Genomic DNA, 26,473 nt, shown 5'->3' with positions numbered 1-26,473 from the left:
GACAATACTTCCTGCCCATTTGCTCCGTCTGAAAATAGAAGAAAATTCTCAGAATTCATCTCATATGCCACAGAGCAGCTGTCATCCATTAAAAGTGTTGTCACGGTGCAGTATTTACTTGTTAGAGCAGTGAAACCTGATGTATTGAATGTCTTTGTGTGGAATTGCAGTTTCTTGTTTTCTCCTTTTCCCAGGCGCTTGGATGCTTGTTGTACAAGCTGTGTTTCTTCACACTTCCATTTGGGGAGAGTCAAGTTGCCATATGTGACGGGACCTTTGCTGTTCCGGACGGTTCAAAATTCTCTTCTAAGTTGCACTGTTTAATAAGTAAGCAGCTTTCTAATATACCCAAGAGATTTGAAATGATTTTTCTGTAAGATGGTTTAATGTGGGTGTGTGCTGTGGAGGAGTTTTAAAATTAAGCTAAACAATAGCTCCACCATCTGGTAGTATGGAAGTACTGCACACTTGTGTCCCAGCTCCTCTTAAAGAGATGACTCACCCAAAAATAACATTTGTCATTATTAGGTCTTTTCAAACTTGTATGATTTTCTTGAAACATAAAAGAATATATTTTGAGAAATGCTCTTATTACTTGGCATAGGATTGGGTTGGTTAGAATCTGGGGAGTCTATGGTGGTTGTTTATATATTTCCACATAAAGGGGTAGTTCATCCAAAAATGACCTAAAAATGCTGTCATCATTTTCCAGCCTTCATGAAAGTATTATAATGAGTTCATATTACTTTTACAGTGTTTTCCATTTGATTATGACTGACTGAGTTTTTCTTTTTTTGGGTGGTCTGTTCTTGAACGTGCATTTAGATTGAACCATATAAGGACTCAACTTATCTGATGACTGATAGTGGCCATTTTCTGTCTTTCCACAGGATACATGTTAGAGCCTGATCAAGAAAAGAGACCTGACATCTATCAAGTTTCTTACTTTGCCTTTCGGTTAGCTGGAAAGGAGTGTCCAGTGCCAAATCTTTTTGTAAGTTACTGACACATAAGTATGGAAGCTTGGTTCCGCTATAGAATAAAAACGGTAATTGGGACTTCTTTTCTCTCACAATTGTGAGTTTATACCTCACAATTCTGACTTTATAACAGGCAATTGCTAGATTGCAGTTGTGAGAAAGTCAGTCTTTTTTACCCCCTCAGCAATTGCGAGAAAAGAAGTCAGAATTTCGAGTTTATGTCCCTCAATTCTGACTTTATATATCACACTTCTGATTTTATAACTTGCAATTTCGTATTTACATCTCTTAATTCTGAGACAAAAGTCAGTCCAAATCATTAAATTTTTCTGCATATATCTGACTGTAATCTGATTCTATTTAGCTGCAAAAAATTACATGAAACTATTTTAAAAATCCAAAAGTAAAATTGTATGTGTTGAAATCATGTTAAAATCACATCTTACTGCTCTGGTGAGATTTCACAGGCTTTTCTGCCTGTCACTTTCTCATGTGATATAAAATGTAAACATGGCGTTGTTGTAGGAAACATGCTGAAAGTTGTTGCAGAAACAAGGTTGTGTTGCGAATTGCAGGTCGAGCAGAAAATTACAATGTTTAAAACTTTACAATAACGTTTTATTAGTTAACATTAGTTAATGTAATAACTAACAAGAACTAACCATGAGCAACACATTTGTTATTGTATCAGTTAATCTTTGTTAATGTTAGTAAATAAAAATCCAGCTGTTCATAGTTCGTTCATGTTAGTTCACAGTGCATTAACTAATGTTAAATAGATTTTAATTAAGTATTAGTAAACGTTAAAGTTAAAATTAGCAAATATTAATAAATGCTTTATAAGTGCAGTTCATTATTAGTTCATGTTAACTAATTTAGTTAACTAATGTTAACTAATGAAACTTATTGTAAAGTGTTACTATTACTGTTAGTCAGTCTGTTTTGAGAACGCTGGAGATGGTAGAATAAAGCTGCACATTCCAGTCTCCCACGTTTCTGCTGCTTTCTCATAAGACTTAAAACAAGAGACTGCATGTTGACACAAGACAACATTGTTGTTGTTGGCATACCTACACAACAACATTGACCAAGACCGATACACATTTTCTAAAAATAAAAATAACTTAAAAAATAAAAACAGCACCACAGGAATTCTGATCTGAACTATTGCGATACACAGTAAGGATAGTCAGTCGTTTAGATCAGATTCTAATTGGATACACAAATAATCAGATTTGGACACAGTGTGAATATAGCCATAGAGGCTAATCAAATTGACCAGTGATTCTTGTTTATCCCCTAGTTTGATTTAAAATTCGAATTATTTCATGATGTTTTTTTTTTTTTCTACCACACAGAGCTCTCCCCTTCCCACCTCATTGCCCGAGCCCCTTTCTGCTAGTGATATTGCTGCTAAGAAGAGCCTGACGAAAGCCAGGTAGCATATTAGAGCTTTGTGTGTTACATTCATGATTTAAATTCAACAAACCATTTGAGTAGCATGTTTTCCTTTCTTTTTTCATTAGAATAACAGATTCAGTTGGACCAACAGAAACATCAATCGCACCCAGGCAAAGACCCAAAGCTGCAAATAGTAATGTTTTGCCCTTGTCTAGCTCTGTAACTCCTGTGAAAATGACTGTATCATCAGGTACAGTTAGCAACGGCCAGAAAGGTGAACAATATAATCCATCGTTTTATAGATAATGTCTGTGTTTAGTTTTTATTTTTTATTTTTTTTCGGGAGAAATTCGCTTTGACAATTTACGGTACGTTTTCCTGTCTCAGCTCCTGGAAATGGGCAGCAATCGGCTGCGCAGATGCCAAGCCACAGTCAACAGAACAGAGTGTTACAGCAACTGCAGCCTGGAGACCTTCGACTACAACAGCTACATCACCAACAACAGCAGCAGCAGCAACAGCACAATATCCACCACCAACAGCAAGTCACTCAACAGCAGCTGCAGTACATGCAACAGGTAATGAGTGGCTCAGGAGGTCAAGACCAGTGTGCTGCAGGTTTTGGGCCTTACTGAAGGCTTCGTACATATGTTTAACCAAGAATATGGTGCAGTTTTAGTAATTCTGATAAACATTATCATGTTTTGATTTTGTTTTTAAGGAATGACTTCCTCATTTGAGAACATTTTAATTTGATTAGTATTGCATTCAGAAATTGCTTAAATCGGTCATCTATAATATACATTGTGAATCCACAATAATACATTTGCCAGTATTGTCTCTTGGCATTGCAGTACTAAAAACAGGTGGTGCCGTGTGTTTTTAATTTGACTATCAAAGCACAGCTGCTGGTTCTCGGTTAATCATGAATCTCTCCAAGTCACATTGTAACAAGTAGCAACGGCTCTTTTCTTCTGTATTGTGACACATTCAATAAATGGATGTCCATCGGTTGTTATTTGGATGAAACCATACAGTTTTTTGTTAGCCTGGATGCCAGCCGAACTCACAACATTTGAACTCGGGCAGTTCGGTCTGGACTTGATCCATAGAGGAGTAATTATGCCCGAGCAGAAACTGTTCGGACCAATCAAATTGTCAGGGCGGGCTTTAGATGATGATGGACAGATGATAAACAGTAACAATCTAATCCTAAACGGAGAACTTGTTCGTATATGCATTCACCTTCACTATTTCTCAAAAATGATTATGTTTGCTAAGTACTCTGTGTATCCTGGTTTGATTGAATTATGCCCCATAATTACAGCCCAAGCTTTTACGGCTTTTGATACCATCAACCATAGCTTTTAAGTAAAATGTCATCTTTAAATTTTTCTAATGAGGCAGTACGTTGGTTTGCATCCTATCTTCAAGATAGAGCACAATGTGTTAAAGTTGCCCAGGAAAAATCATCACTTTTGAACATCAAAATGGGCTTACCACAGGGCTCTATACTTGGTCCATTGCTGTTCAGTCTTTTTATAAATGACTTGCCATTAAATTGTTCAGGTGCCAGGCCAGTTTCCAGCTCTACGCAGATGATGCAGTTCTTTATGCACCTGCAACATCACCAGAGCTGGCTGCTGATGTACTGTCTACATGTATGGCTGAGGTCAGACAGTGGCTCAATCAAAATCATTTGGTGCTGAATTTAACAAAGACAGTCTCAATGTGTTTTTCTATAAAGAGACTTGATCTAAATGAAAGATTTAAAATAAATTCAATTTGTCTCAGAATTTAAATACCTTGGGTTGGTTTTAGATCCTCAACTTAAATTTACTAAACATATAAAGAAAATCTCTAAAATAATACAAAGCAATCTTAACTGTTTTAGATTAATCAGACACTATATACCAAATCAGGCAGCCCTGCTGTACATGCATGCCATGATTTTTTCACATACTTCATACTGCATGACAGTTTGGGCGCAAGCAGCTCTGTCTGCAACAAAACAAATTGGTTCACTATATAATCAAGTAATAAAAATCATGGATAAAAAGCTAATCCGCCATCATCATTGTCATGTCCTTGAAAAATATAATTTACTGAGCTTTGAAAGCTTTAGTTATTTGAGTTTTTTTAAATTAATTTTTAAATGTATTCATAATTTAGCACCTGAGCCACGGAGCAAATTTGTGAAGATACAGAACAGCAAAAGGGTTACTAGAAGTACTTCAAAATATAACTGCGTAATACCATACTGCAGGACAAGCTTTGCTCAGACAGCTTTTTCTTTCAAGAGCTATAAGCTATGGAATTCGTTACCACTGGACATTAAGATAATATCTGACTTCAAAAAGTTCACATCTAGGCTTAAGTTATGGCTGAAGACAAACCAAAACTGTAAAGATTTTTAAATATCGTCTCTCTCTCTCTCTCTCTCTCTCTCTCTCTCTCTCTCTCTCTCTCTCTCTCTCTCTCTCTCTCTCTCTCTCTCTCTCTCTCTCTCTCTCTCTCTCTCTCTCTCTCTCTCTCTCTCTCTCTCTCTCTCTCTCTCTCTCGCTCTCTGTTTTATGCTTGTATTTATATGTATGACATATGTATATAGTTTTGAAATTATTTGGAAAAGCCCAACCAGGGACAGGAGTTGAGAATTAGCACTAGCTATAAACTCTATATGCTGCGCATCATTTGCAGAACTTGTATTGTGGCTATGTCTGTATGCATTGTCCCTGCTAAATAAACAAATAAATAAATAGAGCAGTATCAGACTAATATTCTGACTAGATTTTTTTTATTTATTTATAATTTATAATTTCAAGCTGATTTTAATGGGTCAGATGGCAATTGGCCAACTCTGAAACTACAAGCAATCTTAAAAAAATAAGTGGTTTGCGTTATCTGGTGGACTTTTGAGATCTTCAGATCTTTTGTGAAGACTAAAGGTCGAACTTCCGCATTTTTGCATTCCTGCATACAGATGGTCGGATGGCTCCAAAATCAAGTGCATTATGGGTGTTACTGGCTAAAGAGGATGCCATAGCCCTTTTTCTCTAGTGATGTTGCACGGATTAAAAATTTAGACAGCCAAGTTTCATTAAAGGGGTGATGAATTGAGAAATCAACTTTCCTAGAGCTTTTGATATATAAAAGGTCATGATAATATTAGAATGTCCTGTAAGTTTCAGAGCTGAAAACTTCCTTTTTAGTCAAAGAAAAGCTTTTATAGACACCAGGCCCAGAAAACGATCGTGAGCTTCATTCTTACATCATCGCGCACTGAAACACACCTCTACAGAACATGTAATGCAGTTGCCGGTTTCAAAATAATCTCTCCCTCATGTGAACTGAACTGAGAGGGGCTAGTTATGACAAGAGCTGAAGCTCATTAAATATGCAGATCTTATCCAATCCTAGCCATGGGCTTTTACTTCCAAGTCTCCAGTGCGTCACGCCCATCAAAACCCAGCGTTTTGAAGAGAACCTCAAAACCAGTGTAGAAAATAGACTATTACTTATGATGTTTTTGAATGTAAAAAACACACAAACGTCATTAGTTGACCTCAGACAACAGTATAAAAAAGAAAAAAAGCCTGTTCATGACATCTTTAAAATTCCATCTTGCCAGCGGTGAATTGTACCTTTTAAAGTCTGCGTGAACTGGAAGTTGCAACTGACTTTACTTCAGTGTTGACATATTTCCTATTGAAATGTAATACTGGATTTGTTTAATGCACCTCTTCTCCATCTCTAGCTCATAGCAGACTGACAGTTGAAGGGGAGTGGTTAAGAATATTCTACCCCAAGCTGTCAAACTGCAAATTTTCATATGAAATTAAACAATGCATTCTTATCCGCTGCAAAATGCTTTTTTGTGCTTAATAAAAAACAAAATAAAAATTAAAAGCCTGCAAATTGAATCACTCCCTGTCAGTCTAGTGCTCATTCCAATTGCAAAGGAATTGGCCGTGTTGTGATCACTCCGTGTTAAATGTCCTGTGGTCTCGAGTTCAAGCTGTTCTGAATTTTTCATGTATGATGCTGTAGGTTTATACCATGTGATGGTATAAGCCCTATGGCAGCGCTGTGTTACAGAACATATTGAGAAGCATAAATTAAACTCCCACGCTCATCACGACTGTCCACTGACATCTTGGCCTCTCTCTTTCGCAGTATCATCAGGCTATGCAACAGAGTCTTCAGATGCAGCAGCAGCAGCATATGCTCCAGCAGCAGATGATGATGCAGCAGCAGCCCATATATCAATCCCAGCAGCAACAGCAGGCTCACTACACTGCCCTGGTGAGACGCCTCATACACCCAAAACATTAGTGGCAGGGCCATTTGTTCACTTCTTAAAGAGGAATTTTGCCAAATTTTAAATGGATGCAGTTCTAATAGATGAGAGATTTATTTACAAATGAATGTTGTGAAGGAATGTAAAATGCATTGAGGGGGATGGTGCTGCTTTTGAAAAAGTAAATGTATCCACTATGCTTATGTCAGTAGGTTATGTTGCATATTGTATTTAATAATTTTTTCTAGAAGTCTGAAATTAGACTGTCTTTGCCTTAAATACTCATTTGGCCCCACTCACTTACTGAAGCAGTGCCAAACTGTTTCTCCATCCAAGTGAATGTTGCCTTATCCTAACAGTCAATCATTTCTTTGAGTTGTATTTATGCTAAAAGAGGAAATGTTGCTAACTGACTTTCACTAAATACATAATGTTAAGGCGGAGCAATTTTTAGCTCATTTTCCACCGAATGGTTACCATCTGTTTAATTTCAGATGCAATCTGCTCCATGCAAAACCATCAGGGGATTGAATGTGGTGGTGAAATCGACCGATTCTCTGTGTTAAATTGTAACATATGAGGCAATTACACTGTAGGGAAATTCAAGGGCCTCTGTGGCGCTCTTTCTGTCTGTGTTTCTCTTTCTATCTCCTTGTGTCCTCATGGTCATTTTGTATAAAGAAAGCACAATTTTATATTAATTGGAAAGTTAAGTGAGGGATGATGAACAGCCATTTTTCTAGTCATCACAAAATTTCCAGCATGATCACAGGTCTTAAATTAGTCTAAAGAGTTTTGTTTTTGCGATAATGCACATTATATCAAGTTTATTACACTACTTGCCACGTGAAATTGATTTGTGATACCGTGTATAGATGTTTGTGATGTTTGTGTACGGGTGTGATACTGGTGCTTCTTTCATGTCTCTTGTATATGTTCTGAGCACTAGCACGCGACAGCAGGCCTATGAAAACAGGGACACGGATTACTAGTTTAACTGCGTTGTTTTGTCTTCTTCCAGATGCACCAGTACCAGCAGGCCTTCGTTCAGCAGCAGCAGTGTGCTCCAGTCCAGGTGCCCTATATCTCCCCTCTGGAGTTCCAGGCCCCGCTGACCTCCTATAACCCTGCCGGACCGTCTCCAGTAGAGACCCCTTTCACTAACATCAGGCAAGCACATTGGACATTCTTACTGATATAGATTCAGTTTAACTGTCACACTACTGAATGAATCTTAGTTTGCCATTTTGGTGCTAAACACTAAATACATAATGTTAAGGCGGAGCAATTTTTAGCTAATTTTCCACCGAATGGTTAGTCAATGAATTGTTTGAATAGCTCTGTTAAACACACATGACGTTCGTTAACAACAGAGGACAACAATAAAAAAAATAGTTTAAGTTTGCATATACATACTGTGTGTGTGTGTGTGTGTGTGTGTGTGTGTGTGTGTGTGTGTGTGCGTGCATGCATGCATGCATGTTTGTGTATATATGCATACATATATACATCTACACACACACACACACACACACACACACACACACACACACACACACACACACACACACACACACATATATCCACATACATGTACATGTACACACACACACTACAGGTCAAAAGTTCTCTTCTGCTCACCAAGGCTGCATTTTTGTTATTTGAAATGCAAAAAAAAATTTTATATTGTGAAATATTATTAAAATATAAAATAACTGTTTTCTATTTGAATATATTTTAAAATGTCATTTATTCCTGTGACGCAAAACTAAATTTTGAGCATCATTACTCCAGTCTTTAGTGTCACATCAACCTTCAGAAATCATTCTAATATAATGATTTCCTACTCAAAAACATTTATGATTATTATCAATGTTGAAACAGTTGAGCAAAAAAAAAAATTGGATTCTTTGATGAATAGAAAGTTCAAAAGAACAGTATTGATCTGAAATAAAAAGCTCTTGTAACATTGTCCTACCATTTAAATGAATTTTTGAGTGTACGAGTGTTATTTTATTATGGAAAGAAAGAAATTAATATTTCGCAGGGATGCATACGCAATTTATTTAGCAGGGATTCATTCAATTGATCAAGTGACAGTATAGACATTTATAATGTTGCAAAAGCTTTATATTTGAGATAAATGCTGTTCTTTTGAACTTTTTTGAACTTTACAGGGAGAAGAGATAAAGAATGTGCAGGATTTTAAGTACTTAGGGTCAACAGTCCAGAGCAATGGGGAGTGTGGAAAAGAGGTGAAGAAGCGTGTGCAGGCAGGTTGGAATAGGTGGAGAAAAGTGCCAGGTCTGTTGTGTACCAGCAAGAATGAAAGGAAAGGTGTACAGGACAGTAGTGAGACCAGCGATGTTGTATGGTTTGGAGACGTTTGCACTGAGGAAAAGACAGGAGGAAGATCTAGAGGTAGCAGAGCTGAAGATGTTGAGGTTCTTTTTGGGAGTGTTGAGGATGGATAGGATCAGGAATGAGTACATCAGAGGGACAGCACATGTGAGATGTTTTGGAGACAAAGTTAGAGGACATGTTCAGAGGAGGGAGAGTGAATATATCAGTAAAAGGATGCTGAGGTTGGAGCTGCCAGGCAGGAGGTCAAGAGGAAGACCAAAGAGGAGGTGTATGGATGTAGTAAAGGAGGATATGAAGGCAGTCGGTCTGAGAAAAGAGGATACACAGGATTGGACTAGATGGAAGCAGATGATTCGCTGTGGCGACCCCTAAAGGGGACAGCCGAAAGGAAAAGAAGCTGTTCTTTTAAACTTTATATTCATCAAAGAATCCCCCAAAACAATTTTTTACACAACTGTTCAACATAGATAATAGTCATAAATGTTTCTTGAGCATTAAATCATCATATTAGAATGATAAACCAGTGCCCTTTAGAGTACAACTATTTAAATGTCTGTCATTTCTCTTTTTTCTGTTGTAGTAGAAACCCAGTGTCCACTGTGGAGGTCTTAAGCCCTTCTCCTCAGACTGTCAATAACCCTCCTGATATGTCTGGATGGAACCCATTTGGAGAAGACAATTTCTCCAAACTCACAGAAGAGGAGCTTCTTGATCGAGAGTTTGACCTTCTGAGAGCAAGCAAGTGTCTCTGTGTGTTTTTTATTTTTTGTTTTTAAGATCCTGACCATTGTAAATGTCTCAGTGGCTCTCAATGCACTTCTCTCCATCGCTCTTTTTTTGAGTCCTTTTTAGAAATGCATCCATTCATCTATCCTCTTCTAGTATTCCACACCCTCTCCAGCAGAGGGCATACGCACCCTGCTTTTATTGCTACATTAACACTTTCTATGTGTCGTCTTCCCCATAGAAAAGCCAGTAGAGCGATCTGTCAGCATGGAGGCCTGCAGCATAGACAGACAGCAGCCGGTACTGCAGCCCTCACTCCCTGAGGATCCGTTTGGCTCTGTGCCCTTCCTGGCCAACGCAGGCAAGTTCTAGCAGCCGGCTGTCAAAGGACCCTCACCAAAGTTCCCTGTTTACCGTCCTCCTCTCTCCTCATATCTGTGCTCCCCTATTCCTGCTCTTCCCGAAACCTCTTTCTGTCTCTCTACTCGCTGGATGTGGCACCTCTACACCACATATCGCGGTCCCATTTGGAGCCGGGAGACAAACAGAATCAATATTACCATTTATTCCTTTAACCCCTTTAAATATATACATTTAGACAGTTACAATCTTGTCATTTTAACAAACCATAAATGTCTTAGAAAACTGTTTTTGATTTCATTTCTCACTGTTCATATGATAAGAATTAAATAAGACACTATATATCTGGTACATGCATAGATTTAGATATTATATAGAAATAAGACAGTAAAACAGTAAAATGCAAGCATAGAAATAGAGCGAATTTGCAGATTATAAAATAATACATCTGGAACTATAGGAGATAAGAAATCTAGACTCACATGATATGTTGGTTTAAGTGTTTATTTTCTTCTAGGGATTTATTTATACTTCACAAAACCACAGCTTTATAGTATCTCCATGCTTTTTGTCATGCCGTGTATTTTTTTTTTTTTAATTATTATTCTTTTCTTTCATTATTTGTAATTTTTTTAGCTTTTGTTTGTCTGTGCACTTGCAACATTATATTTGTAAATGTATGCTATGCTCTTTCTTTTCACATGTCCATCTTTTAAAAAATATTTTAATAGGTTAAGTTTTAATAGTTTGGGCTAACTCTTATAGTATAACTCTATATATCGTGGTGTAGTGTTAATGGGGATGTATGTGCAAGTCCAATCTCATTGTCAGTGTGGATTGTACTCTGCTTTGTCAGTTTAGATTTTTTTTCTCTCAGGAACCATATTTTTATGTTAATATGTTTATAATGAACAGAGCAGAAAAAGTGGTTTTCCTTTAGCTAGGAGAAGAAAATGTAAGAGTTTAAGGGAATTTTCTTTCTTTTTTTCTAATATTTTGGCATTTAGGCTTCAGGTTGGCATGATAGAATAGATTTTCAGATTCTTGAGCAACCTAATTTTCAACTTACTAGATATATATTTTTTCTTTACTTCAGATCAGTTATTATGTGCTTGATAGCAAGTTGTTGATAGCAACAGCGAGTGCCAAAACTTCTCAGGTACAATTTCTATGGACCTCAGACCATAGAAAATTTCAGCGATCCTCATATTCATTTTGTTTACTTGTAAACATGCCAATTTTTCATGGATTTGAACGCAAGTCTCTCTCTTCCAGTGTTAGAGTTGGCTTTAAATTCCTCATTGAGACTTGTTTTTCCTTTCTGTAATTTACTGTGAAGATACTTTAAGTTGCCAATTTAGGGAACATTGGCAGGTTAACTTGAGGGAGGTTAGCCGAATAATCAGAAACTGTTGCATCTACAGAAGCAACTAAGAGTTGGCAGCCCTTTTTTTCATTCTTTTGCATAATGTGATGTCTTCTTATTATGTAGCCTATGCTAGAACTCTTCTGGTCACAGATTATGTTTTTCTTAGAAAACGCTATGTCTAATAATGTATGATGAGCCTTTTTACATGTTAGCACTGGTAACCACACCGCAGACATATCACATGCCATTTGTTGCTGTCTCGCTCATATTGGCAGCATTGAGCCTTAATTAATGGAAAATGTCACATGCATTTAGAGGTACTGTGTCTGTGCATTTAGTAATAGTTTACATAAGGGCTCACCATAATGTTTACCAAACCTTTGTTTTCCCAACGGTAAGTTGACCATAAAGTTTAGCGAATCCTTGTTCTGGATTCCTAATTTTATGTACTCATTCATCTCATCACCCACTCAAGTTACTTTGCTTTATCAGAACACATTTGGTAACATTATTTTTTTTGTTTGCTTTTTTTTTAAGTTTAATGTGCTTGTTACCATTTTGTATTAGATAAAGACAGCCATTTTCAGAGACATCTTGATGGAGTGGGATATTGGTGGACAGTTATATTTGTGAACACACAACTTGTATTAAAAGTCTATTGAGCCATATTGTAATTAAGCAAGTGTAAGCAGAACATCTGTTGAGAATGACTGACTAAATCCACTTGCATATTGGAGTTGTAGGTTACTTTTGTTTTAATATTTCTTAATAGTTTTGTTGACGCCAATACATATAGTTTCTCATATAACAGCTTTTAATATTCATGCCTTATGTTGCCCCAGAGATCATGGTACCGGTGTCCGAGCTGTGTAACACACTGTTTGTTTTGTTGCATATGTTCCTGTAGATGACAAAAGTTCATAGCCCCACCATTCCTCGGTGACATCGCATCTGTACATACTTGCAAATATACAGCATCAGTTGCAAAGCTGTTAATGTTCAGTCTGCAGTTGACAAACTGATGTAAATACTATCATATCATGTATCATAATGTATGTTTCTTTATACAATGCTAATTATAAATAAAGCTTATTTAAAAGCAATGTTACATTTGTTGATGTTTGTTATAGAACCTCATATCAGGAGCATTTGACTAATGCTTTGAGAATAAAAAGTTCTGACGTCTTCCACCTTTATACCACGAGAGCAAGATGTTCTTCCTATTATATAATACCATGGCTGTCTTTGTCTAACAATTTATTCTAAACTGAATGACATTGATCTATTTCATTTTTTATTTTGAAAAAGCAAAATGTTAAAAATTTGATATACAAGGGATAAAGACTGCTACTTAAGTGACCTTGTCACTGACCTCTCTTTTTTGGGGGGTCAACTGTGTCACATGCCAAACCCAGGTATTAATTTAATTTAAATTACATTTTAACATTTAACTTTAATGCTAACAATAAATGTACATATTATATACAATTAAATATAAATTTTGTTTAGAATATGTCAAATGGACAGCGAAAGGTTGGTGGTCTGAATAATGAATGAATCTTGCAAGACTACATAACCCCCCTTTAACAGTGAAAAGCTTGCATGCAATGTAGCCTTTCTGGAAAGAAGGTTAAATGGGACCCTATTGGAGTATCTCGTTTTAAATTTGATTTTGTAAACACCCTTAAGTATAATATATGCCAAGCATATGATTCCATATGAGGACCTCAATAAACTTAAACCTTATTTAGCAGGTAATTGGTCTTCAGAGGGGGACGCTTATTAAAATGGCTTTTAAACAATGGAATAAACAATCTCTCTTTATGAACTCGAGGTTAGAGACAACAAACTATTGAAGCATAGCCGACTGTCCGTAAATCGTTTGCATTGTGAAGAAAGAAAGACAATCAGCTTAGCATCTGCTGAGCTGGGTGAAGGGAGGTCTGGGTAATCCACTGGATGGATATGTGGCTTTCAGAGCAATGTGACATTTCCATTATGTTCCTTATTCAAGCAAAGCAGGGAGAGGTCTGGACATCCACATGCTTCGACATTACTTGCTCTGGCCTTTTTACTAGAGCCGTCATCAGCATGTAATCGGATGGGCCTGGAAAAGAACACTCAATATTCTTCTTCTGGTTACGATCTTCTTATATGATTAAGGATGTTCCATTATGCCATGCTGTGGATTGTTGTATTCCAGGAGGTAGGCGTGATTAGATGTGTTGTAATCCGGACAGGCTAAACAGTCTGCTCGTATATTTTTTTTCCCCCTCTAAGCTTCAGATTTCTTCGAAAAAAGCACCACAGCTTCGTTTCTCCAGTGCTGTAATTTCTCTTCTCTATACACCAGCCACTGTTAACTATAATAATTGTAGAAGTTGTTGTTATTTAATTAGTTATTTAACTTGGTTATATTTATATATTTTTGGACTTTATCATATACATAGAACTGGGTTTGGCTAATCCTGTGTCTAGCTCTGCCAGTTTGGATGGATTTGATGATAACAGATCCACAGCTCTGCCTGCTCAGCAGGGGGAGGATGGCAGTGCCTAAGCATGTCGAGAATTTCACTCTTTTTTAAATTAGACAAATATCTCAATAATTATACATGTTGACAAATATTGTGATATGATGTAGCAAGATACACTAGCTTAAACTAATTACTTGAGGAACAAATAATAAATAGTGTATTTCAGTTTTAATGTCTGTGATCTATGATCCGTTTCAGTAAAATAAAAATCACAAAATCTTGTTTGAGGGTACATTTTTAGAATGAAATGTAATAGTTTTTCAACACTTTCATATTTGCCTTGTCCGAAAATTTGCAATTGTAAAATTACTTCATATAGGATATAAAACATCATTACACTAACAAATTGAGAATAAAATTATAATTATAGCTTTAAGTGCATTGTACAATGATGCTTTTTTTGACCAGGGTTATTATACTTTAGAATTTTTTGTTTGTCTTTCAATTGCTTTTTATCATCATTTTATAGTTCTATCATTGTCAATTTATAGTCTTCTAGTTTCTCTTAATGTACTTGTTTTTATATTTTGGAACTGTCAAGTGTAATGCACTGATTTAGTGTTATTACTATATAGTGCATATTGTGTTAAAATTTGTTGCAAGTCATGAAAAGGTATTTGATTTAATTTTTCAATTTTTTTTAATGAATAATTTTCTCTTAGTTTCAGTTTTTTAACCAAACACTTTTGTACTCACCATTTAATTTACTGTTATATTTAAACCTTCTGCCGTAGCTTTTATGTGACAAATTGTCTGCATTTTCTATGGGAGAACTGCAGGCACTGGTCCCACTAAGAGCATCTTAAAATTGACATGCTGTGTAGATCAGACATTCACTGTCAACTTTGTGTGTTCATTTAGCAGGAGCTGGTGGGCTGACAGCGGAGCATCCAGTTGAGAAGCCCATTGTTGCTGTGGCTGTTCCAGACATGCAAGACACAACCCTGCCATCTGTCAAGGAGCACAAAATTACAAAAAAAAGTAGCTCCACTAGTTCGCTGCCTCAGAAAGCAGGCGAGGAATCAGACAGTGATTTTGAGTCAGATCCTCCCTCTCCTAAAAGTAGTGAAGAAGAGGAGGCCGAAGAGGAGGAAGGTCTCAACAGTGAACATGAAGACACCGAACCTGAGAACCTGGGTCAGAGGCCGTTACTCATGGACTCCGAGGAAGAAATTGAGGAAGAGGAAGACAAACACAGCTCAGACTCGGATTGTGAATCTAGGAAAGCAAAACATAGGCTGTCGGAGGAGAAGGCTGCGGTTTTCGCTCCGGGAAATGTGAAAGCTGAATCTGGAGCCAGTGTGATCATTCCTCCCAATTCGCCAAGTGTCGCCATGCCTGCCACGAGCATTATGGATGTATTTGGTGCTGTTCCTTTTGTTGGCAGTGGTCAGCCCAGAATGTCACCAGAGAACACAGATATTTTTGCCAAAGCCCCTTTTAGACAGGCGAGCCAGGAGAACTCTGTGGAAGAGCCTGACGTATTCACCAAAGCTCCTTTCAACAGAAACCTATCCAGGTCCAGCAGGAGTGGTGATGGACCCAGCGGCCAGACGCCACCCATTTCCCCCGACATCGTGGATGTATTCGGGTTCTCACCTTTCCACCCCGGCCACGTAATACCACCCTCCGAGAACCAGGAGGACGTTTTTGGCCCGACACCTTTCGATGAATCAGCTAGTCCCCAACAGAGGCAGAAGCAGCGCAGCCTTCAAAAACTCTCCTCACGGCAAAGGCGAACCAAACAAGAGGCCAGTGGCAGCAATGGGAAGCGACACCATAGCACACCCACTGCAGGCAGGAAGAGCAACAAGCCCAGTTTCCGTACCCCCGAACGGGTGCGACGGCACAAGAAGGTAGGCAGACGGGACTCGCAGAGCAGCAACGAGTTCCTCAGCACATCCGACTCCAAAGAGAACATCAGTATTTCCCTGGGCGAGGTGATGGAAAAAGGAGCTGCGCTGCCACCAGAGGAGGTCTTGTTGGATCCGTTTGGAGCCAAGCCTTTCCATCCGCAAGATGGCACTCGACACAGTCAGCACCAGAGCTTGGGAGACAACAAAAGTGAGATCAACTCAACCAATAGCAGGCAGAGGACCAGCTCCCTGCACAGCGTGTTTGACGGAAATAAGATCGATGACTTTGGAGCTGTACCTTTCACAGAAATGGTGGTCCAAAGTGGAGCTCCGCAAACCCCACAAATTGATCTCGACCCTTTTGGAGCAGCACCTTTCCCCTCAAAGCAGTGAATGTCTTGTCTTCCGGCACACACACACACACTCACACTGCTACATTATACAAAGTACTTGCAGCCTTTTGAAATGTCTTCAACGGGCAGCAGCTTTGTGATGTGATCTGTGCAGTCCATTGGGACGCAGGCCTTTAAATTAGATAACATTCAACTTTTGTAGTTTTTGAAGTATTTTAATACCTAACTGCACAGCTGTAACACTTCTTTTACTTTTAGTGACTTAAACCTGTGGTTTATGGATGCTTTTGAAGCATATTCTTTAGCCTTTAAGCGCTAGAAAGCCTTCTATGCTGCATTACAATAAGCGCTGTGCTCAGTAAAAGTAAATAAAAAATGTCAGAGATGTGTGTATAATCCTTAATTTGAATAGGATTTAGAGGAAAAATGCCAATTTAGTACAGTGTTTTGATTAAGTTTGTACTCCATCGTTGACCACTGAGTTGGTAAAACTCCTGTCTACCAACATGAACACCATGAAGCCTTATCTGGGTATTCCCTGCCCTGTTTAACAGTACCTCAAATACACAATGGCTGTAGCCTGTTTTGTGAATGGAATGATCTGAGTGTAGGCATTCTCCATTTTAAAGTCATTCACATAAGACCATTTTATGCCTATTTTTTACATTAAGTGCATTCAATATTTTAAATTCTTATATTGTGACAGTGTCCTTCCTACATATATTAAAAGGGACTTATTTTCCTTTTAGTAAATTGACCACACCAGTGAAGTTGCCGTTTATTGGACAATATTGTTCTAACTGTCGTTGTTTGTATTATGATTTTGTAGAAATAATTCCCCAAGCATAACCTTACATCTTTGGCGTAATCAATAATCAGATGTTCCACTACGTCTGTATGTACTTACCGTTTATCTACAATCGTGAATTAGAGCTCTCGTAGAAAGGGAAAAGAACGTGCTAAAGTAAGTTGTGTATTTATATACCAGTCATTTGTTTGACGAAATTTTTAAAAATAAATTTTAGTCGCTAAAGGTATGGCGCGTGAAGGGTATATAATGTAAATGATGAAAAGGGCCATTTAGATACATTTGTCGCCACTGAAAATCTGCAGTTGAATCATTCAAGACCAAAAAAAAAAAACGTTTTTTTGTAACATTGCAAGATTTCTTTCTTTTTTTCTTACATAATACTACACTCTAATAATGCAATAAAGGCTTCTTTTGGAGATCTTGAGTCCATGTTTTTTTCCTCACTCAGACGTCATGAAAATAATTGTCATTACAACTTATGTTGAAAAGGACAAAGTGAACGTTTATTCAGCTCAACGCATATCCCAACATATTACCAACGTGGTAAGAAAAAAATAAGTTAAACCAGTGTTACATTATACAGCGTCATGTATCAACAGCTAACAAACCATCCTACCATTAATAACTTAAGACTCATTGTTCTATGAAAAAAATGATACTATTGCATGGCTGTACAGTTTGCTGTTGTAAGGCAGAAAATGTACTGAAAACATGTAGCTGTATTCACATTAGTCCTAACTTTATGATTCAATAGTTGTACTGAGATTACAAACTGCTGAAATGAAATACAGTGTAAAACAATTTCATGAGAATTTTTAAATTGCCATTATTAGTAAAGATAAACGAAACAATATAAGCTAACACTATTACAAACAATCCTGATGCGTGTATTGACAACATGGCACTGCTGTGCGGCAACTTGCAAAATACGATTTTCACAATTTTAAGACGTGCTAATCTCTTTGGTTTATTCAATGTTGTAAACAAGACTATATAACAGTCTCATTTAGACTTTATTACAGGTTTTTTTTAGTACATAGTATACATTTATTTAAAAATTCAGTCGCACAAACCCAAAACAAATCAAAATGTGGTACTGTTAAGCTTGTGAATCGTTGAATATTAGGTTCAAATACTAACAGTAAAACACAAATACAGTTGAACAGATATAGAACTGAATGTTTTATCCCACATAATCTGCATTTTACCCAAGAATACTTTAGACATGTATAAACCCCTGCATGCTGATGCTTTAAAATGTTGCTTAACCTTGATCTTCAAAATTGCTTTTAAAAGCCTAACATTGCTTACCTTATCAAGTGCCAATAATGTTTATTTAGACTGACACATCTAGGCACTTATACAAAAATGTATAAAAATACACCTCACAATAACATTTCAAAACAGAATGCGTTCCAGCTTAAAGATCATTTAAAATACAACAGTCTTCAGTGGTGTTCCTCTGATCCCACATTCCTTTAGGAGCGAAGATGGTAGTCTGGGCAAGGGTGAGAGTGACGGTAGTTGGTTATGAAAAGTGCAGACTGATGCCACCAGTAGAACATGAGCACCACCAGAATGTGCCAGACCTGATGGCTGGAGCCCAAGTAGTTCAGCTGACCTAGAGATTACAAAGCATTAAATCATTAATTAACTTGTCTGAGGTAAATTAAGCAAGTGTGGCCTTTGGTTTAGTCCATCACTCTAAACAAATTCTTACTTTGGATATAGTATCAATTTTGAAAAGTGACATGCAGCCCTGCTTTTATGTCAGAATGCCACAATGGGCTCTCCAAATGTGAAGGCTGAAATAATAAGAAATATTACATTTTACATTACCTGGAAAATAACGCTCTGGAACTTTTGACATGTAGAAGATGATAGCAGCTACAGCAAGTACATACATTGTCAGCACTCTGGGAATAAATTCCTAAAAAAAAAAAACATTTTGGTGTGTATGGATGTACTTAAAAATATGCATACTAGCATATAAATACTCAAAGTGGAAGCACTTTAGAATAAGGTTGTTGAAGGGATAGTTTACCCAAAAAATAAAAATTAGCACATGATTTGCTCACCCTCAAGTCATCCTGGGTGTATATAGGCTTGTTCGAGATCTATTGGCGCTGCGCAGACTGATCAGCATATGACATCAAAGTACCACGAGAACGATTGTAGAGCAAACTACTCCTTATGCTTTTGAATCTCTCTCGCGGTACTTTGATGTCATACACTGATCGGTCTGCGCAGCGCCAATGGATCTCGAACAAGCCTGAAGATATTCTTCTTTCAGACAAATACATTCGGAGTTATATTTATTTATTTTTTAAAAAGAAAAGAAAAAAAGGTTTCCACCAAGATTGCAGGATTTCTTTTTTTCTTACATAATACTACACTCTACCATTGCAATAAAAGCTTCTATTGGAGATCATGAGTCCATGTGTTTTCGTTACTAAGACAATGTCATTAAAAGAATTGTCATTACAACTTATGTTGAAAAGGACAAAGTGAAAGTTTATTCAGCTCTAAATACATATTCTAAAATATCACCAACATGGTAAAAAAAATAAGTTAAACCAGTGTTACATTATACAGCGTCATGAATCAACAGCTAACAAAAATGACTAACAGCACGTCACCCTACCATTAAGCACTGAAGACATTGTTCAATGAAAAAAAAAACAAATTGCATGTCTGTACAGTTTGCTCTTGTAAGGCAGAACATACTGAAAACATTTAGCTGTATTCACATTACAGTCCTTTCTGAAGCGAATCAATGCGTTTATGGAAGAAAAATATCTATACCTTTATTAAAGCTTTACAAACACGGATGCGCAGAGTATAGAGCACTCAGCACAATAAAAATAGTTTTTTGTGAAGAAAATATGGATATTTTTCTTACACAAATCCATCGTTTTAGTAACCCCCCAGAACCATGTGGAGCACATTTATGATGGATAGATGCACTTTTTTGGGCTTCAAAACAGAAATAGCCATTCACTGCCATTATAAAGATCGGAAAAAATATGTTTTTTAATATAACGATTGTATTCGTCTAAAAAGAAGAATGTCATATACACTAGGATGACTTGAGGGTGAGTAAATCATGAGCTAATGTTCATTTTTTGGTGAACTATCCCTTAACTAACCATGAGAAATACACTTCTTACTGTATTTGTTAATCTTTGTTAACATTAGTTAAAAATCCAGCTGTATATTGTTCACATTAGTTCACAATGCATAAACTAAGATTACCAAATACAACTTTTGATTTTAATAATGCATTAGTAAATGTTGAAATTAGCATTAAAGATCAAAACATGCTGTAGAAGTGCACTTCACTATTAGTTTCATGATAACTAATGTAGTAACTAGTGAAACCTTATTGTAAAGTAGACTCTTACCTGGACTATGTCTGAGCTGAAACCCCCACTGAGCCAGATCCAATGAAAGGTGGGGATTAGGCCGTATCCCGCTACAGCACAGAATATAACAGAGCGAAGCTTCTGCCACTTCTTGGTCAAGTAATGAGGGTGTATCTGGGCGAAGAACACTGCCAACATCATGGCCAGAACGGTTACCAGGTACACCTGCCGCCAGTACTACAGACAGTTACACAAACCAGACAAAACAACATGAACCACAAACACATGGAAGTCATCTTAATGTGCACAACACAGACAAAAAAAAATAATCACTTGTGCTGTACGGGAAAAAAAATTGCACAAAAAAAAAAAAAAAGCAATGGAGAAATCAGTCTCTCTTTCTCTTGGGGCGCTTGGCTGATTGAGTAGTCATCCAAAAAGCAAAGCTAAACACTTGGCAGGGGGAGAGTGGAGATGGCTCACCCACGTGTGAATGTCATATGGTGGGGAACAGGAGTGACGGAGTGGGTCCACGAACACGGCCATCTGCTTTGGGCTGGAGCAGATTTCTGCCGCATTCTGGGGCACAATAAGCCAGCACTTCCAATATGTGGGGAGAACCATGTGGAGCAGCGTGGCCAAAAGCGCTGGTGCTCAGCAAACAGCAAGTGGGAGGAGAGGGGACGAGAGCAATCAGCTTGCTCAGGATTTCCAAGATTCAAGCTTTCAGAAAACTGCACCAAAATCTTGAAACAAAGAAGATTTCACGCCAAGCGGCACCTCGTCGTTTTTATACAAGCAGTACAAAGTCGCTCAACAGGGGGTCCATTGTGCAAAATAACAGGAAGGGAGGAATAAACTATCATACAACATAATCAAAGATAATCTACCATAGTGTTACAGTAATCTCATGGGAAAAGTCAACATGCGACAGCTCCTGGTGTCTGCACTTCCAACTTTCCTATTAAATCGTTCATACTTTTCCTCATTTTTAAAGGAATAGTTCACCACAAAAAGAGTCATTTAGCCTACTTACACTCATGTTGTTCCAAACCTATCTTACTTCGGTGGAACACAAAAGACGATATTTTTAAAAATGTTTTTAGTTGGATAATGAAAGTCAGTGGGGTGGTCCAATGTTGTTTGCATTCCAGTCTTCTTTAAAATATCTTCTTTAGAAGAAAAGAGTAGACATGCATGTTAAGAACAACATGAGGGTGAGTCAATTACGACAAGCATCCTTTTTTGGGTGCATGACTCTTTTCAGACACTTTTTATAAAAGCATCTGATAAAGGAATTAATGTTAATGTGCACTCCAATAGAATAATGACCCTTTTTCTTTACTAAACAAATACCAGTCTCTCTATGCAGTATTCACAGCAAACACACACACACACACACACACACACATTGTGTTTTGCCATAGGCGTAATGGATTTTACACTGTACAAACTGTACATTCCGTCCCCCTACATTCCCCTGCCCCTAAATCTACCCATCACAGGAAACATTCTGAATTTTTGTGAATTAGTATGTTTATGAAACATTGTGGGGGCCGTTTACATTGTGGGGACCGCTGGCTGATCCCCACAATGCAGGTGATCTCAGGTTTATATTACACTGTGGGGACATTTGGTCCCCACAATGTAATATAAACAAGTACACAGTATACACACACACACACACACGCCAGACTGTTTTCCCCAGGAATAGGTGAACTCTTGCTCTGTATCTGTTGCACAGGTAACATATGCCCACAACAAAAGCAGGCCAACCATCTGCTGCTAGAGACCACTGAGGGACGATGCACCTCAAACCACCTAATTAATCTACCCCTGTCCACATTGACCATGACTGCCTATTGCACACTGTGGAGACTCTTTGTGTCTTTCTTATGAAACCCTATGTGTCCTACTTGGATCAGACTCCATCAATAAACACTTATTACTTTATATATAAAGTTATGGGAAGCCTGCCTCCAGTACCGTCTCCACCTACCCAAGCCAGAATGGTTTATCTCAGTTCAGTACACTTCAATGATCCCAAAGGGACAATTGTCTTGACTAACGGCACTCCCACACAGTGACCATTCATCTTCATTTCACAATACATCCACAATGCTAGTTACTTTTTCATCAGGAAGCTAGCCTATTAGACAATGAAACCTCATAAAGTCCTAAAAATAATACATCCTAAGAAAGGCACACAGGTAACCTATATTTTAATGGAGAGCAATTATGTGAATGAGTATTTGACTGGAGCAGCACGTACATTATTGCAGTAGAATGCGTAGAAAACTCCTGGAACGTAACAGCCAATGATTCCGATGGAGATTCCCGCATAGTCCAGTGCCATCCATCGGCGGCAGTTTTTCTCGGATCGGTGGCAGCAGAACAGGTGATAGCCCACAGAACACAGCATGCACACCTGAGCAGAAGATATAAAGTGTTCAGATACAGACGATTGTGTAGGCCATATATGCAGATCGACATTACAGTACACAAGCTCAAACTCACATGATGAACCTATACAGCCAAACAAAGATGCTATAATTACGTCTTCATGAGAGAATAAGCAAGGGTGTTGTAGAGGCACTTTGCCTAATCCTGATGCCTTAGAGAAAGGCTGCCAAGGATAGAAGCTGCCATTTCTGTCTATTAACGATGGCACGAGAGCAGCCGACAACAGATCTAGAATTAGACGGGCCTGAGTTTAGGTGATAAAATCATAAGTTTTAACTCTAAACCCAGGCAACGGTGAATGTGGAAAGCCTGCTAGCAAAGGCATTAAACAGTCCAAGGATCATAGGAAGACTTTTTGATTGAGAGTGCTGATCTAAGATCAGTTTTTATTGAAAATGATGGATCTGATCCAAACAAGCAACCATGGTTAGACATGATTGGTTAGTCGTGCCAAAAAAAAAAAACACTTTATCCACTGCTAACTACTGTCTTAACTATTCAAGTTCAAACAGAGAATATTAAGGGTGCGTTCACATTTATAGTTTGGTTCGCTTGTTTTGTTTGTTCCGGACAAAAAAAAACAAAAAACATTTTGTCCTGGTTTTATTAGCATTCAGAATGGCATTATTATGACCGAACATAAAGGCATAGGGGTACTTTCACAACCTGCTTGGTCGGTTTTTATGACACATTGCCTATTTTGAGACGGAACTTATCAAACATTCAAAACAATGCTATGTGCTGTGATAAATGCACTTGTTGTGTGTGTATACCCTGCATATGATGGTATTTTGAGCAGCTGAAAACTCGTGAAGAGCTTATAAAATGTGTAAAGGAGTCAAAACAGTGGCAGGGATCATCATCATCACACACACAAATCTGCTGTGAGGAGATGTGGTTATGAAACCTTTATTGAACTGTGATGGCCAACATTGTGACTACCGATATGCGTAAGCATTCTGTCCTTTTTAGGGTCTCAACTTCCTGTTTTTTGGTTTGTTTACATGTCTTTGGTCCGTGTTGCGTTCATACATCATTCGAACCGCACCAGAGTTCATTTAGAAGCGGCTCGAGACCCATCTTTTCAGCGGTCTCGTTCTGCTTGTTTGGTGCGCACCAAGGTTCAGATGGCAGTGTTCACATGTTCAAATGAACCGCACTAACAAAGCAATTGCACTAGCGTTAGTTTTAATCGAACCAAACATGTCAAGTGTGAACACACCTTTAATGCACCTCTGAACTGCTTAGATTTTTACTTATTTTGAGTGCAAGCAGCACAGACATACCTGGAAGCAGAAGAGGCCTATAGAGTAGATAACATAATCTTCTCTGGAAGCTCCTAACGTCGGCAACACCACCAACAAGTCATACACTCCCAGCATGAAGAACAGGAAGAACCCCAACAGATGACTCCAGATGTTTACAGTCTCATTGGACAGAATGAAAATGCTACAAAACAGGTGAGATTATATCAGGCGTCTTTATCACCATTTCTTCCAATAGCTCTGGATTTTTCTCTAAACAGGCTTAGCAATGCCTCTATATTATATAATAAAAGAATATTGCTATTGAAAAAAATATACTCTGCATTACACACTTACTAATGTGGTTACATATAAACTTACCTTTTAATGCACAGTCTAGAGGTCAGATAGGCTCTGTAGCCATCAGTGATATAAGGATTTTCCCGTAGGAATCCCGGCACCTGCTCGTAAGTGTAAAGGCGGATTCCTCTGGGCACCAGAACAGGCCAGTACTGGTAACTGCCCAATTCAATGTACTGGGTATTCTTCAGCACCTTTGCTGATGGCATGATGATAATGTCACCCAATCTCACACTCAGAGTCCTACAGACACACAAAATGTATTGGATGTAAGTTTTCACAAATATCTGACAGTGGTGACAAGTTGACACAGCTGTAAAATTATATAAAATACCATAGTTTTAATTGACCTCTTCTAGTAGCATGTTTCATTATTTATTTTATTAAGTATTGAGCATATGATCTGAGGGCAGAACGTTTTAGGGATATTAAATGATAATGCAATGCCATAATATCAGTATAAGCTGTTATTGCTAAAACTATTCAGTTTTCATTAATTGAAATAAATATACAAGATGAAAAAAAATGAAATAAGCTGAAGTAGCCTACTAAAATTAACACAAGAAAATGAAATAAAGCAATACAATAAAATTGAAGAAAAAATAAATAATATTAATGACAACAGCAAATAACTAAATCACTAAAACTAACAAAAATATTAGAACATACTAAAAATATAAAAACTGAGCAATCAAAAATATATACATGTTATACAAAAGGTTTTAAATAAATAACACTGCATACTACTGGTAAAATAAAATGTAGCAATACAAAAAGAAATAACATTGCAGTCATTTATTTTTATTAATTTAAAAATAGATGTGTTAAAAAGCAATGGCAATAATTTTAGTTTTGTCCTATGGGAGTGCTTGTTCATCTATGTTAGCCCACTTTGAAAAAACAAAGCATCGGGCTGTGTAAAATACAAATGTAACACCTTATTTAGAACGAAACCTGTAGTGAAATAGCATGAAACAAAGCTTTAAATTGAGCTACAGAAACAGACGTGGCTGTCTCTGTCCAACAAGTAAACAAAGCTTATAGCAAAATACTCTCACAAACAGCGTATAAACCTGCTAAGCTATCAAACTATTCATTTAAACAAAATCAATACCTTATCTAGCCAAATAACTTGCATTACCTTTATCGCTAAATTAGTTATAAAACTCACAGTACTGTCTAAAATTGGTAAACAGCTAAATGCTAATCACATCTAACTTACTGTATCTCTTCGGTTTATTTCAGAAACGTAGCCTATTCAAATTCGTTTAATCCTTAACTTACCATTGATCAGATAAATATCTGCATCGATGAATCCGCGCTTGTGTCTATAAGGCTCATGAGTAATATTAATTTCCCATGTTCAGACTCACGTTAGCCCGGTGAGAGCAGCAGGAATTTGTACTGTTTGTTATTAGCTGCTAACAGGCTAATAGAGAGCTTTTTTCATGTCACATGTAACCTCAGGCATTAATCCGTCTTCTATTCAGTGATTTTTTTTATTTAATTTTTTTTTAAATAAATTCTCTCTCATTCAATATAATACGATTTTATAACAATTTACATTTTAATAGAAATGAACTTTTTTGTTGTTGACTTAACACAATCCAAGAAAAGGGGCTGTCACACAATGTTCTTTGTTCTCTGTTTATGAGTTGAATTCGAAATGATTCCTTCCTGCTGCTGAATGTTTAATCACTGGAACTCTGGAAGTGTTTATCCACTGAAAGTACCAGCAGGGCACAATAGCACCCCTTTTTCATTCATTTCGTCGACCGAATTGAGACCGAGACCTGTAGGTGGCAGACTGCTGTCAACACGTTTTAAGGAAGACTTTCTCTCTTCATAAACATCTCAGGTGTAATCTTGTGTGATACTCCTCTGGGGCTAGAATCACACTTAATCTTCCCTCAGCTATTACACCCAAGATAATTACCTTCTCAAGTGGGAGTGTGTTCTTCATTAGCACTCCTAATTCACCTTTCAGCAC

At 37.5% G+C, this 26,473-nt stretch overlaps 2 protein-coding genes across 4 annotated transcripts in view; one reads left to right on the top strand and one right to left on the bottom strand.

Moving 5' to 3' along the window:
* Positions 1–17,467, top strand: part of bmp2k (BMP2 inducible kinase) — a 48,678-nt gene extending 31,211 nt beyond the window's left edge. The window contains exons 7-16 of one of the 3 annotated variants that reach the window (XM_067438428.1): positions 195–327; positions 891–994; positions 2,339–2,418; positions 2,507–2,655; positions 2,769–2,959; positions 6,555–6,683; positions 7,700–7,848; positions 9,626–9,780; positions 10,010–10,129; positions 14,893–17,467. In XM_067438428.1, coding sequence (XP_067294529.1) covers positions 195–327; positions 891–994; positions 2,339–2,418; positions 2,507–2,655; positions 2,769–2,959; positions 6,555–6,683; positions 7,700–7,848; positions 9,626–9,780; positions 10,010–10,129; positions 14,893–16,280 — 2,598 coding nt within the window. In that variant the 3' untranslated portion in view covers positions 16,281–17,467. Of the gene's footprint in view, positions 1–194; positions 328–890; positions 995–2,338; positions 2,419–2,506; positions 2,656–2,768; positions 2,960–6,554; positions 6,684–7,699; positions 7,849–9,622; positions 9,781–10,009; positions 10,130–14,892 lie in introns of all 3 variants that reach the window. The other 2 variants (XM_067438427.1, XM_067438426.1) reach the window with 2 other exon arrangements.
* Positions 17,468–18,431: 964 nt separating this feature from the next.
* On the bottom strand, positions 18,432–26,231 carry paqr3a (progestin and adipoQ receptor family member IIIa). The gene is made up of 7 exons (XM_067438429.1): positions 25,768–26,231; positions 24,505–24,726; positions 24,166–24,328; positions 22,689–22,844; positions 20,456–20,653; positions 18,891–18,981; positions 18,432–18,672 (listed from the first exon to the last, which is right to left on the bottom strand). The coding sequence occupies exons 2-7, from the start codon at positions 24,690–24,692 to the stop codon at positions 18,530–18,532; spliced, it is 939 nt and encodes a 312-aa protein (XP_067294530.1). The 5' UTR covers positions 24,693–24,726; positions 25,768–26,231; the 3' UTR covers positions 18,432–18,529.
* Positions 26,232–26,473: the final 242 nt, after the last annotated feature.

This window comes from Pseudorasbora parva, chromosome 3 (assembly GCF_024679245.1).
Source record: "Pseudorasbora parva isolate DD20220531a chromosome 3, ASM2467924v1, whole genome shotgun sequence".
Lineage (NCBI taxonomy): Eukaryota > Metazoa > Chordata > Actinopteri > Cypriniformes > Gobionidae > Pseudorasbora > Pseudorasbora parva.
Note: the sequence above shows the minus strand (reverse complement) of the source record. Positions and strands in the feature narration are given on the sequence as shown.

Coding starts and splice junctions, on each gene's coding strand:
- paqr3a (XM_067438429.1), bottom strand. CDS start 24,692: ATGCCATCAGCAAAGGTGCTGAAGAATACCCAGTACATTGAATTGGGC. Junction 20,654..22,688: donor ACGCATTCTACTGCAATAAT/GTACGTGCTGCT, acceptor AACTGTCTGTAG/TACTGGCGGCAGGTGTACCT. Junction 18,982..20,455: donor TCAGCTCAGACATAGTCCAG/GTAAGAGTCTAC, acceptor TTTTTTTTTTAG/GAATTTATTCCCAGAGTGCT.